This window comes from Bubalus kerabau, chromosome 6 (genome assembly GCF_029407905.1).
Source record: "Bubalus kerabau isolate K-KA32 ecotype Philippines breed swamp buffalo chromosome 6, PCC_UOA_SB_1v2, whole genome shotgun sequence".
Taxonomy (NCBI): domain Eukaryota; kingdom Metazoa; phylum Chordata; class Mammalia; order Artiodactyla; family Bovidae; genus Bubalus; species Bubalus kerabau.
The window spans coordinates 14118678-14131815 of NC_073629.1; the positions used below are offsets into that span (position 1 = coordinate 14118678).

General features: G+C 37.1%; 1 protein-coding gene across 3 annotated transcripts in view; it reads left to right on the forward strand.

The window, feature by feature from the left end:
- The window catches only part of LOC129654585 (SLAM family member 5-like), a 28942-nt gene that overhangs the window by 6368 nt on the left and 9436 nt on the right, over nt 1-13138 (forward strand). For all 3 annotated transcript variants that reach the window (XM_055583901.1, XM_055583903.1, XM_055583902.1), the window contains exon 3: nt 279-674. In XM_055583901.1, coding sequence (XP_055439876.1) covers nt 279-674 — 396 coding nt within the window. The remainder of the gene's footprint in view (nt 1-278; nt 675-13138) is intronic.

Sequence of the window (13138 nt, forward strand, 5' to 3'; positions counted from 1 at the left end):
AATTTGTGCCTGAAAATGTGCTGGGTGTTTTTCACTTGTGATGTCATTTAACTTATTCTGACCTTATGAGGTCAGTAAGGAAATGTCAGGTTAGCAAATTTATGTAACCTATTCAATGATAAACTTCATTAGAAAGAGGACTTGATTCCAAAAGTTATTTCAATTAATTGTACTTGGTTGTCTTACTAGAATCAAGGAATTATCCTGGGTGGATTTCTTTAAAAAGAGGTTTGTGTGGGCTCTTTCCTTTATTATTGATGAAAAAAACATATGTCCAGTTTCCAGTCCTTTAGGCATCTGCAGCACTGGGGCCAAGAGTCCTGGTGCACATGGTCCTGGAGTTCAGGATCCTGCAGCCCATGTTCCCCTGCAGGGGATCCGAGGAGGTTCTGTGTTGTTTCACGTGACCAAGAAGCAAGAAGCTGAACCAGAGAAGGTCTCGTGGGGCTTTGGCCCTGAGTCAAACTACAGTGTCATGCTGCGAGTCCACCATGGGGCAGACACTCCAACCTGGGTCAGCCTCCAGGACAAGTACCAGCAGAGGGTCCATGTGCCCAACATCCTATCCCTGAAGGTTGAGAACCTGACCTGTGAGGACAGTGGACAGTACCGGGCTCGAGTCAGCTTCCCTGGAGGACTCGAACTTACCCAGGTTTTCCTCCTCACTGTCTATGGTAAGTGACACCTCCTCACCATGGCTTCCCTCCTGCTTTTGTCCTAGGAGGGTCACATAGACCCCATTTTGTAAGATTTTATTTAGACCCCAACCTTCAGACTCTGTCTTCTCACCCAACAATAAGGTGTTGCATGTTAGCCACAAAAGGAGAGCAGACTTGAGATTCACCAAAGGGAGAAAATCCCTTCAGTACTTTGAGGGAGGAAAATGGGAATTTATATGGTTAACATTAATTGTTCTTTCTAAAACTGAGTTGCTTAATTTCTCTATTTGTTTTCTATTACTACTCTAACAAACTACCAGAAAAAACTTGCGGCATTAAAACCTCTCAAATTGATTATCTTACCATTTTGTAGGTCTTAAGTCAGACTTGGGTCTCATGGAGCAAAATCAAGGTGTTGGCAGGCCTGTATTCCTACCTGGTGACTCAGGGGAGAATCCATTTCTTGCCTTTCTGACCTTCAAGTGGATACCTGATTTCCTTGGCTGGTGTCCCCCCTTCATTCATCTTCAAATCATCAAATTCATCTCACATTGCATCCATCTGATCTGTTCTTCTGCCTATCTTTTTCACTTCATTTTTGATGAGAAGTATTTAATTTTTTTACAGTATGCCTTTTACTGTGATCTGTGACAAATAAACTAGATTCAGCATTGTAGTTAACAATGACAGCAACAACAACAGCTTGATAGCAACAAGCCACTTTTTTATAAAAAAAAAATAAGAAGTCCTTGAATATTTGCAGTTGCCAAAATACACAGATACTAAGCAAAAGGCCACTTGAGAAAGGAAAATTAAGATACCAAATGTTTAGGCCAATAAACAATGGTAACAGGGTCAAACAATTCAAACTAGGTGTGAAGTTAATTTTTTTTTAAGAAAGCACTTTATTGAGGTTTGATTGACATACAAAGAGCTGTGCATATTTAATGTATCCAACTTTGTAATTATTTTGCACTTGAATATCTTATAGTTGCAGATGAAATAGGTATTGAGATCTGTTTGGCTAGAAAAAAGAAATAGTTGAGAAAAGAAATAATAGTTAAGTGGCCTTGGGTGAGTCATTGAACATCATGTAACTTGATCTAAAAAGTGACAGTAATTCTTTATTTTTCTTAAGGCATTCACTGAACCAGGCGATTGCTTAAAATTCCTTCCAGTTCTAAGAGAGATTGAATTGGTGAATTATCTTAGGGGAATGTCTCAAAATGATATTTCCTCAAAAATTTTAAGACATTATCAGATATATCAGATGGGCTCATAAATTATAATAAAGTATATATTAACTATATAGTATTATTTTTCAAAAGAACTATAGGTAATTTTCATATGTGTGTGTGTGTGTGTGTGTGGACTTCCCCAGAGGCTCAGCAGTAAAAAAATCCACCTGCAGTGCAGGAGCCACAGAAGACATAGGTTCAATCCCTGGGTTGGGAAGATCCCCTGGAGGAGGGCAGAGTAGCCCACTTCAGTATTCTTACCTGGAGAATCCCATGGACAGAGGAGCCTGGCAGACTATGGTCCATAGGGTTATGAAGAGTCAGACATGACTGAAGTGACTGAGCAAGCACATATACTAGTGAAACTGTCACCATAACTTACGCCAAAAAAATCAGATTCATCCCCTCCAAAAGTTTCCTTCTGCCTTCTTCATTTGATTGTTGTTGTTGCTTATGTAACAGCACAAAATTTAAGTGTAGTCTACAGTGTTATTAATTATAGCCATTATAATTATTTTATAGTATTGCTAACTTTAGGCACTATGCCATACAGTAGCTCTCTAGGAGTTATTCATCTTTTATAATTGAACCTTTGTACCTTTTGACTAATACCTACTCATTTCACCCTCATCCCAGATCTGTGCAAGAACCCTTCCACTCTCTGCTTCTATAAGATTGAAAATATAAGACTCATCATATAAGTGGTTTCATGTAGCATTTATTTGTTATTCTCTCTCTGGCTTACTTTACTTAGTGTAATGTCCTATTGCTTCATCTATGTTTGTCACAAAAGGCAAAATTTCCTTCTTCTTTAAGTTTGAATAATATTCCTCTAGATAAAAGTGAAGTGAAAGGAGAGTGAAAAAGCTGGCTTAAAACTCAATATTCTAAAAACTAAGATCATGGCATCTGGTTCCATCACTTAATCGCAAATGGACAGGGAAAAAGTAGAAACAGTGACAGGCTTTATTTGTTTGGTTTCCAAAATCACCGCACATGGTGACTGCAGCCATGAAATTAAAAGATGCTTGCTCCTTGGAAGAGAAGCTATGACAAACCTAGACAGTGTATTAAAAAACAGAGACATCACTTTGCCAACAAACGTCCATCTAGTCAAAGCTATGGTTTTTATAATAGTCATGTACAGATGTGAGAGCAGTTGGATAAAGAACGCTAAACACTGAAGAATTGATGCTTTCAAATAGTGGTACAGAAAAGTCTTGAAAGTCTCTTGGACAGTGAGGAGATCAAACCAGTCAATCCTAAAGGAAATCAACCCTGAATAGTCATTGGAAGGACCGATGCTGAAGCTGAAGCTCCAATACTTTGGCCACCTGATACAAAGAGCCAGCTCTTTGGAAATGATCCTGATGCTGGGAAAGATTGAGGGCAAGAGGAGAAGGGAGAGACAGAGGATGAGATTGTTGGATGGCATCACCAAGTCAATGGACATGAAGTTTGAGCAAACTCCAGAAGACAGTGAAGGACAGGAAATCCTGGCATGCTGCAATCCAGGGGGTTGCAAAGAGTTGGACATGACTAAGTGATTGACCAACAACAATATTCCTTTGTATGTATATACCACATGTTTATCAACTCATCTGGCAATGGACATTTAGGTTGTTTCCATGTCTTGTATATTGTAAAAATTTTGCAGTGAACATGGAAGTGCAGATATATTTTTGAAATCCTGATTTCTGTTCCTTTAGATATGTACCCAAAGTATAATTGCTGAATCATAGAGTAGTTATAAGTCATAGACAAAGTTATGGGTTTCCCAGTAGTCATCAGGTATGGATATGAGAGTAGGACCATAAAGAAGGCTGAGCATTGAAGAATTGATGCTTTTGAACTGTGGTGTTGGAGAAGACTCTTGAGAGTCCCTTGGACTGTAAAGAGATCCAACAGACAATCCTAGAGGAAATCAGTCCTAAATATTCATTGGAAGGGCTGATACTGAAGCTGAAACTCCAATACTTTGGCCACCTGACGCAAAGAACTGACTCAGTGGAAAAGACCCTGATGCTGGGAAAGATTGAGGGCAGAAGGAGAAGGGGATGACAGAGGATGGGATGACTGGATAGCATCACCAACTCAAAGGACATGAGTTTGAGCAAGCTTTGGGAGTTGATGGACAGGGAAGCCTGGCATTCTTTGATCCATGGGATAGCAAAGAGTTGGACATGACTGAGTGACTGAACTGAACTGAGGACGAGATGGTTGGATGGCATCACCAACTCAATGGGCATGAGTTTGAGCAAGCTCTGGGGAGTTGGTGAAGGACAGGGAAGCCTGGCATGCTGCAGTCCATGGGGTTGCAAAGAGCTGGACACACAACTAAGCACAGAACAACAGGGAGTAGTTATATTTTTAATTTTTGAGAAACTCTATACCATTTTCCAAAATGGCTGCACCAATTTACAATCCCACCAACAGTGTATGAATATCCCTTTTTCTCCAGCCCAGCAGCAACACATCTTCTTTTTCTTTTTGGTAGTAGCCATTACAACTGGTATAAGAGTATACTCATTGTGGTTTTGGACTTCCCCTGTGGCTCAGCAGTAAATATCTGCCTGCAGTGCAGGAAACACAGGAGATGCAGATTTGATCCCTGGGTCAGCAATATCCCCTGGAGGAGGAAATGACAACCTGCTCCAGTATTCTTGCACACACTGGTTTTGATTTTCGCTTTCCTGGTGATTAGTAATGTTGAGTGATTCTTCATATACCTGTTGGCCATTTTTATATCTTCCATTGACAAATGTCTATTCAGTTCATTTCCCCATTTTTAACTGGATTATTTAGGTTTCTTCGTATTGAGTTGTATGGATCCCTTATAAAATTTGGATACTAACCATTTATCAGATATATAGTTTGCAGCTACTTTCTCCCATTTCTGTAGGTTTCCTTTTCACTCTGTTGAATGTTTCCTGTGCTGTGGAAAAACTTTTCAGTTTATCATAATCCCATTTGTCTATTTTTGCTTTATTGTCTATGCTTTTGTTGTCATATTCAAACAATTGTTGTCAAGGCCAGTGTCAGGAAGATTTTTCCCTTTGCTTTCTTCTTAGAGTTTTACAATCTCTGGTATTTAAGTTGTTAATCCATTTTTAGTTTATTTTTTATATGGTGTAAGGGTCCAATTTCATTCTTTTGCATGTGGATATCTGGTTTCCCCAGCACCATTTTTTGAGAAGACTTACCTTTCCCCATTGTGTATTCCTGGTTTCCTTGTCAAAGATCAGTTGATCATATATGCATGGGCTTATTTCTGGGATTTTTATTCTGTTCCATTAGTTTATATGTCTGTTTTTATGTTTTAAGTAGCACTGTATACTTTGAAATAAGGAAATGTGATGCCTCCAGTTTAGTACTTCTTGCTCTAAGCTGCTTCTACTATTTGGGATCTTTTGTGGTTCCATACAACCAGTCCATTCTAAAGGAGATCAGTCCTGGGTGTTCTTTGGAAGGACTGATGCTAAAGCTGAAACTCCAATACTTTGGCCACCTCATGCAAAGAGTTGACTCATTGGAAAAGACTGATGCTGGGAGGGATTGGGGCCAGGAGGAGAAAAGGATGACAGAGGATGAGATGGCTGGATGGCATCACTGACTCGATGGACATGAGTTTGGGTGGACTCCGGGAGTTGGTGATGGACAGGGAGGCCTGGCTTGCTGTGGTTCATGGGGTTGCAAAGAGTCAGACATAAATGAATGACTGAACTAACTGAACTGATTAATTTCAATTTTTTTTCTCTTTTTGTAAAAACTCCCTAATTATATTTACACAGTTTGGACAGAATCTATAGATTGCTTTGGTACTGTGAACATTTCAACAATATTAATTCCTCAAATTCATGAACGTGTAATGTCTTTCTGTATATTTGTGTGTATATATCTATCATCAATATTTATAGTTTTTGGTGCACAGATCTTTCAATCCTTAGTTAAGATTATTCCTAAATATTTTATTCATTTTGATTGTAATGTAAGTGGGATTGTTTTCTTGATTTCCTTTTCAGATAGTTCATTGTTAGTATATAGAAGTGCAAAAGATTTTCATATGTTCATTTTGTGTCCTGAAATTTTGTTGAAATCACTAATTAGTTCTAAAATAATTTTTCTGTGGAATCTTTAGATTTCTCTACATACAAGATCATGTCATTTGCAATAAAAATAATTTTACTTCTTCCTTTCCAATTTGGGTGCCTTTTATTTCTTTTGCTTGCCTGCTTGCTATTGCTAGAACTTCCAGTCCTAAGTTGAATAGAAACAGCAAACAGACCACTCGCCTTGTTCCTAATGTTAGAGGAAAAGCTTTAAAACATTCACCATTGAGTTTGATGTTAGTTGTAGGCTTTCATATATGGCCTTTATTGTGTTAAAATAGCTTCCTTCTATTCTTAATTTGAGAGTTTTAAATCATGAAAGAATATTGGTTTTTGTCATATGCTTTTTCCACATCTATTGAATTATTGTGTGATTTTTATCCTTCATTGTTTTAACATGGTATATCACTTTTTTTTTCTTTTTTTTCTTTTTTTTTTTTACTGTACAATATTGTATTGGTTTTGCCATACATCAACAGGCATCCGCCACGGGTGTATACGTGTTCCCCATCCTTTGATTTGCATATTCTGAAACATCGTTGCATCTTTAGATTAAATCCCAGTTGGTCATGGTGTTTGATCCTTTTACTATTTTGTTGAATTCCATTTACTAGTACTTTGGTGGAGATTTTGCATTTATGTTCATCAGGATCATTGGCCTATAACTTTTTGTGTGGTGTGTTAGTTTGGTTTAGGATATACCAACATCTTTAAATGTGTTTGTTCCCTATACTACTACTTTTTTTGGAAGTGTTTAAGAGGGATTAGATTAATTCTTTGGTATGTGATTTTATAAAATTCACCTGTGACTCCATTCAGTCATGAAATTTTCTTTGTTGGGAAATTTTTGGTTGCTAATTAAAACTCCTTATTTATTATTATTGATCTGTTCAAGTTGTGTATTTTCTATTGATTCAAACTGTATAGGCTGTATGTTTCCAAGAATTTATCCTTTTTTTTTTTCAGGATTTTGTAGTTTGATGGTATATAATTGTTCATAATGGTTTCTTATGATCTCTTTATTTCTGTGCACCAGTAATCTCATTTTCTGGTATTAATTGATTCTTCCTTGTTTTTTCTTGTCTTGCTAAGTCAATTTTGCTTATCTTTCCAACACACTCTTAGATTCACTGAGTTTTTTATTGTCTTTCTAGTATCTATTTCATTCCTTTCTGCTGTAATGCTTATGACTTCCTTACTTCTGCCAACTTCTGGCTTAGGTTTTTCTTTGTTTTCTTAGTTCCTTGAGATGTAAACTTAAGTAGTTTGAGAACTTTATTCTTTAATATGTTTATCACTATAACATTCTTTCTTAATACTGCTTTTTTAACTTATTTTTTAATTGGAGGATAATTGTTTTACAATATTGTGTTGGTTTCTACCTTACAACAACGTGAATCAGCCATAAGTAAAAATATGTTCCCTCCTTCTTAATCCTCCCTCCCACTCCAGCTAGCCCACCCCTCTAGGTCATCACAGAATACTGGGCTGAGCTGGCTGTGTTAACTTCGCACTAGCTATCTATTTCACACATAATAATGCATATATTGCAAAGTTATTCTCTTAATTCATCCCACCCTCCTCTTTCCTGACTGTGTCCACAAGTTCTGTTCTTCCAAATCTCTATTCCTACCCTGAAATTAGGTTCATCAGTGCCATTTTTCTAGATTCCATATATATGTGCTAATACGTGATATTTGTTTTTCTCCTTCTGACTTACTTCACTCTGCATAACAGGTTCTAGGTTCATCCACTTCACTACAACTGACTTAAATTAGTTCCTTTTCATGGCTGAGTAATATTCCATTGTATATGTAACAATTTTATCTGCTTATAGACATCTAGGTTGCTTCCATGTCCTGGCTATTGTAAATTGTGCTGTAGTGCACACTGGGGCATATGTCTTTTTGAACTATTTTGTTCTCCAAGTATATGCCCAGTAGTGGAATTGCTGGGTTATATGGTAGCTCCATGCTGCGATTCATGGGGTCACAAAGAGTCAGACACGACTCAGCGACTGAACTGAACTGAACTGATGGTAGCTTTTGTGAAAGGAGTATGACAAGGCTGCCTGCTGTTTAACCTACACTGAGCACATCATGAGAAATGCTAGGCTGGATAAGACACAACTGGAATCAAAATAGGTTAGAGAAATATCAACAACCTCAGTTATGTGGATGATACCACTCTAGAAAGTGAAGACGAACTAAAGAGCCTCTTGATGAGGGTGAAGGAAGAGAGTGAAAGAGCTGACTTTAAACTAAACATTAAAAAAATTAAGATCATGGCATCTGGCCCCATTACTTCATGGCAAATAGAAAGGTAAAATGTGGAAGTAGTGGTAGATTTCTTCTTCCTGGGCTCTAAAATCACCGTGGATAGTTATTGCAGCCGTGAAATCAGAAGACAATTGCTTCTTGGCAGGAAAGCTATGACAAACCTGGAGTGTGCTGAAAAGCAGAGACATTACTTTGCCAACAAAGGTCCTTATAGTAAAGGCTATGGTCTTCCCAGTGGTCACGTATGGTTGTGAAAGCTGGACAGTAAAGAAAGCAGAATGCAAAATAATTGATGCCTTCAAACTGTGGTGCGGGAGAAGACTCCTAAAAGTCGCTTGGACAGCAAGGAGATCAAACCAGTCCATTCTAAAGGATATCAACCCTGAATATTCATTGGAATGACTGATGCTGAAGCTGAAGCTCCAGTATTTTGGTCGTCTGATGTGAACAGCCAACTAATTGGAAAAGTCCCTGATCCTGGGAAAGATTGAGGGCAGAAGGAGAAGAGGGCATTAGAGGATGAGAAGACTGGATGGAATCACTGACACAATAGACTTGAATTTAGGCAAACTTTGGGAAAAGATGAGGAACGGGGAGGACTGGCATGCTGCAGTCCATGGGGTTGCAAAGAGTTGGACATTACTGAGAGACTGAACTGAACTGAGCTGATTCTGACCTGTGTGAGGTGATACCTCATTGTAGCTTTGATTTGCATTTCTCTAATAATGAGCAATGCTGAACGTCTTTTCATGTGTTTGTTGGTTTAGTACTGCTTGTGCTTCCTTCCGTAGGTTTTATGAGCTTCCCTTGGGGCTTGGATGGTAAAGAATCCGCCTGCAATGTGGGAGACCTGAGTTCGATCCCTGGGTTGGGTATTTTTTTCCTTTTCTTTTACTCAAGATATTTTCTTATTTCCCTTAAGATTTCTTCTTTGACTCAATGGTTATTCAAAAATGTGCTAGTAATTTCCATGTGTTTGTAAATTTTCCCATTTTTCTTCATTTATTGTTTCCTAATTTCATTCTATTGTGATGGAAAAGATATTTGATATAATTTCTTAAATTTTAAGTATTGTTTTGTGGCCTAACATATGATGTATCCTGGAGAATGTACTGTGTGCACTTGAGAAGAATATGAATTCTACTGCTTTGGGTATAATATTCTATTTGGTAGATCCATTTGGCTCGTTATAGTTGGTAAAGTATTGCCTGCAGATATAGGAAGCTTGGGGCTGGTGCACTGGGATGACCCAGAGGGATGGTATGGGGAGGGAGATGGGAGGGGGGTTCAGGATTGGAACACATGTACATCCGTGATGGATGCATGTTTATGTATGGCAAAACCAATACAATATTGTAAAGTATAAAAAATAATAATAATAATAGAAATTAAATTTTTTAAAAAATTGCCTGCAGTGCAGGAAACCCCAGTTTGATTCCTGAGTCAGGAAGATCCGCTGGAGAAGGGATAGACTACCCACTCCAGTATTCTTGGGCTTCCCTTGTGACTCAGCTGGTAAAGAACCTCCCTGCAATGGGGGGCACCTGGGTTCAGTCCCTGGGTTGGGAAGATCCCATGGAGAAGGGAAAGGCTACCCACTTCAGAATTCTGGCCTGGAAAATTCCATGGAATGTATAGTCCATGGGGTTGCAAAGCATCAGATGCAACTGAGTGACTTTCATACAAAATACATACATACATACAATATATGTTTGTTAGCTCCATTTGGTCTATACTATCATTCAAGTCTGCTGTTTCCTTCTTGACTTCCTGTCTAAATTTTCTATCCATTCTTGAAAGCAGCATATTCAAGTCCTATCTATTTCTTATGTCACTGTATGCTCTATATATTATAGGTGTTCTGATGTTGGATGCATAAATATTTATCATTGTTATATCTTCCTATTGAATTGACCCTCTATCATTATGTAAGGACTTCCTTCGTCTTCATGACAGCTTTTTATTTAATGTCTATTTTGTTTGCCATCAGTGTAGCCACCCATAATCTCTTTTGGTTCCCATTTGCATGGAATATCTTTTCCCATCCCTCACATTTAGCCTATGTGTGCCCTTAAAACTAAAGTGAGTCTCCTGTAGATATCATATATTGATATTGTATATTATATATATATATATATATATAAAGTTAAGTCTTGTTTTATTCATTCAGTCACTCTATGTCTTTTATTGGGGAGCTTAATTTATATTTAAAGTATAAGAATTTACAATTTCATTTTTTGTTTTGGGGGATTTTTTTTACTGGAGTATAATTGCTTTACAATGTTGTGTTGGTATCTGCCATAAAAAATATGAATGAGCTATACATATACATATATCCCCTCCGTCTTGATCCTCCCTCCCACCCCACCCCCTATCCCAGTGCAGTAGGTCATCACTGACCTACAGCTGAGTTCCCTGTGTTCTACAGCTGCTTCTCACTACTCATCTATTTTACACATTGCAGGGTATATATATCAATGCTACTCTCTCAATTCATCCCACCCTCTCCTTCCCCAACTGTGTCCATAAGTTTATTCCTTACTTTCTTTATCTCTATTCCCGCCCTGCAAATAAGTTCATCAGTACCATATTTCTAGATTCCATATATGTGTGTTAATATATCATATTTGTTTTTCTCTTTCTGGCTTACTTCACTTTGTATAATAGGCTCTAGGTTCATCCACCTCACTATAACTAACTTAGGTTCATTTCCTTTTATGGCTGAGTAGTATTCTATTGTATATATGTACCACAACTTCTTTATCCATTCATCTGTTGATGGACAGCTAGATTTCTTCCATGTCCTGGCTATTGGAAATAGTGCTACTATGAACATCGGGGTGCATGTGTCTTTTTTTTAAAGTTTAATTATTTTTTAATGTTTAGGGTAGCTTTATTCATAATCACTCCAAACTAGCAACAACCAAGATGTAAAAGACAACTGTCAAAAACAAACAAAAATTTTTAAAGCTGTTATATCTATACAATGGAATTCTAGTTGGCAATAAAAGTAATCTACTTGATGCATGCAACAGGTGGATGAATCATAAATATATTTTTTCATAAATGTATTTTTACAAGTGAAGAAAGCCACATCTAAAAGAAGTGTGTCTTTTTGAATTATGGTTTTCTCAGGTGTATGCCCAGTAGTGGAATTTCTGGGTCATATGATAGTTATATTTTTAGTTTTTAGGGAATCCCCATACTGTTCTCCATAGTAGTTGTGTCAATTTACATTCCCACCAACTGTGCAAGTTCTCCACACCCTCTCCAGAATTTATTTTCTGTAGATTTTTTGATGATGGCCCTTCTGACCTGTGTGAGGTGATACCTCATTATAGTTTTGATTTGTATATCTCTAGTAATGAGCAATGTTCAGCATCTTTTCATGTATTTGTTGGTCATGTGTATGTTTTCTTTGGAGAAATATCTATTTAGGTTCTGCCATTTTTTGACTGATTTTTTTTTTCAGCTGCATGAGCTGCTTGTATATTTTGAAGATTAGTTTTTTATTGCTTCATTTGCAAATATTTTCTCCCATTCTGAGGGCTTTTTTCATCTTGTTTATGGTTTCCTTTGCTGTGCAGAAGCTTTTAAGTTTAATTAGGCCCCATTTGTTTATTTGTAATTGTCATTTTGTTTAATCTGTTTTGTAGTTCTTTTGTTCCATTCTTTCTCCCTTACTGTCTTCCCTTGCAATTTGATGGTTTTTCTGTATTAATATGCTTTGATTTCTTTCTCTTTTTCTTGCATGTATCTTTTTTTTTATTTTATTTTATTTTTAAACTTTACATAACTGTATTAGTTTTGCCAAATATCAAAATGAATCTGCCACAGGTATATATGTATCTTTTTATGTATACTTTTTTGTGGTTACCATGAAGCTTAGATAAAACATATTTATAACACCCTATTTTGAACAACTAATTTAATTTCAATCACATACAAAAACTCTGCACTTTTACTTCTACCCACACACACATATTTTATGTTATTATGTCACAATTTAAATTTTTTTATATTTTGTACTCATTAATATATATATGTTTCTATTATAGTTATTCTGAATACTTTTGTCTTTAACTGTCATATCAAAGTTAAAAAGTGACTTATGCACCACAATTACATATTATTGCAACATTGCATATTGTATTTATCTATATTGTCAGTAAGACTTATACTTTCATATGATTTTGTATATTTTTAGCATTTTTTAATTTCAACATTAAGAGCTCCCTTTGGCATATCTTATAAGGCAGGTTTAATGATGAAAAACTCGCTCAATTTTTGCTTGTCTTGGAGAGCCTTTATCTCTTCTCCTTTTTTAAAAAACATTCTTACCAGGTATAACAATCTTGGTTACCAGTGGGGTTTTTTCAGTACTTTAGAATACATCATTCCATTCTCTCTTGGTCTATAAGGTTTTTGCTGCGAAATCTGATGATATTCTTTTTTTTTTTTTTTTTTTTTTTTTTGATGTGCAAAGAGTTTAGAGTGTCATTAACAGGAAACAGACAATAGCACTAAATTAAAATCATAACTTGTAGCAATTTGCAATTCATTCACATTTCACAGTAGATGCCCCCTCCTTTCAGCTTATGTTGACTATTACCAGTAAAATACACTATACTGCTACTGCTAAGTCACTTCAGTCGTGTCCGACTCTGTGCGACCCCATATACGGCAGCCCACCAGGCTCCCCCGTCCCTGGGATTCTCCAGGCAAGAACACTGGAGTGGGTTGCCATTTCCTTCTCCAGTGCATGAAAGTGAAAGTGAAGTCGCTCAGTCGTGTCCGACTCCTAGCGACCCCATGGACTGCAGCCTACCAGGCTCCTCCGTCCATGGGATTTT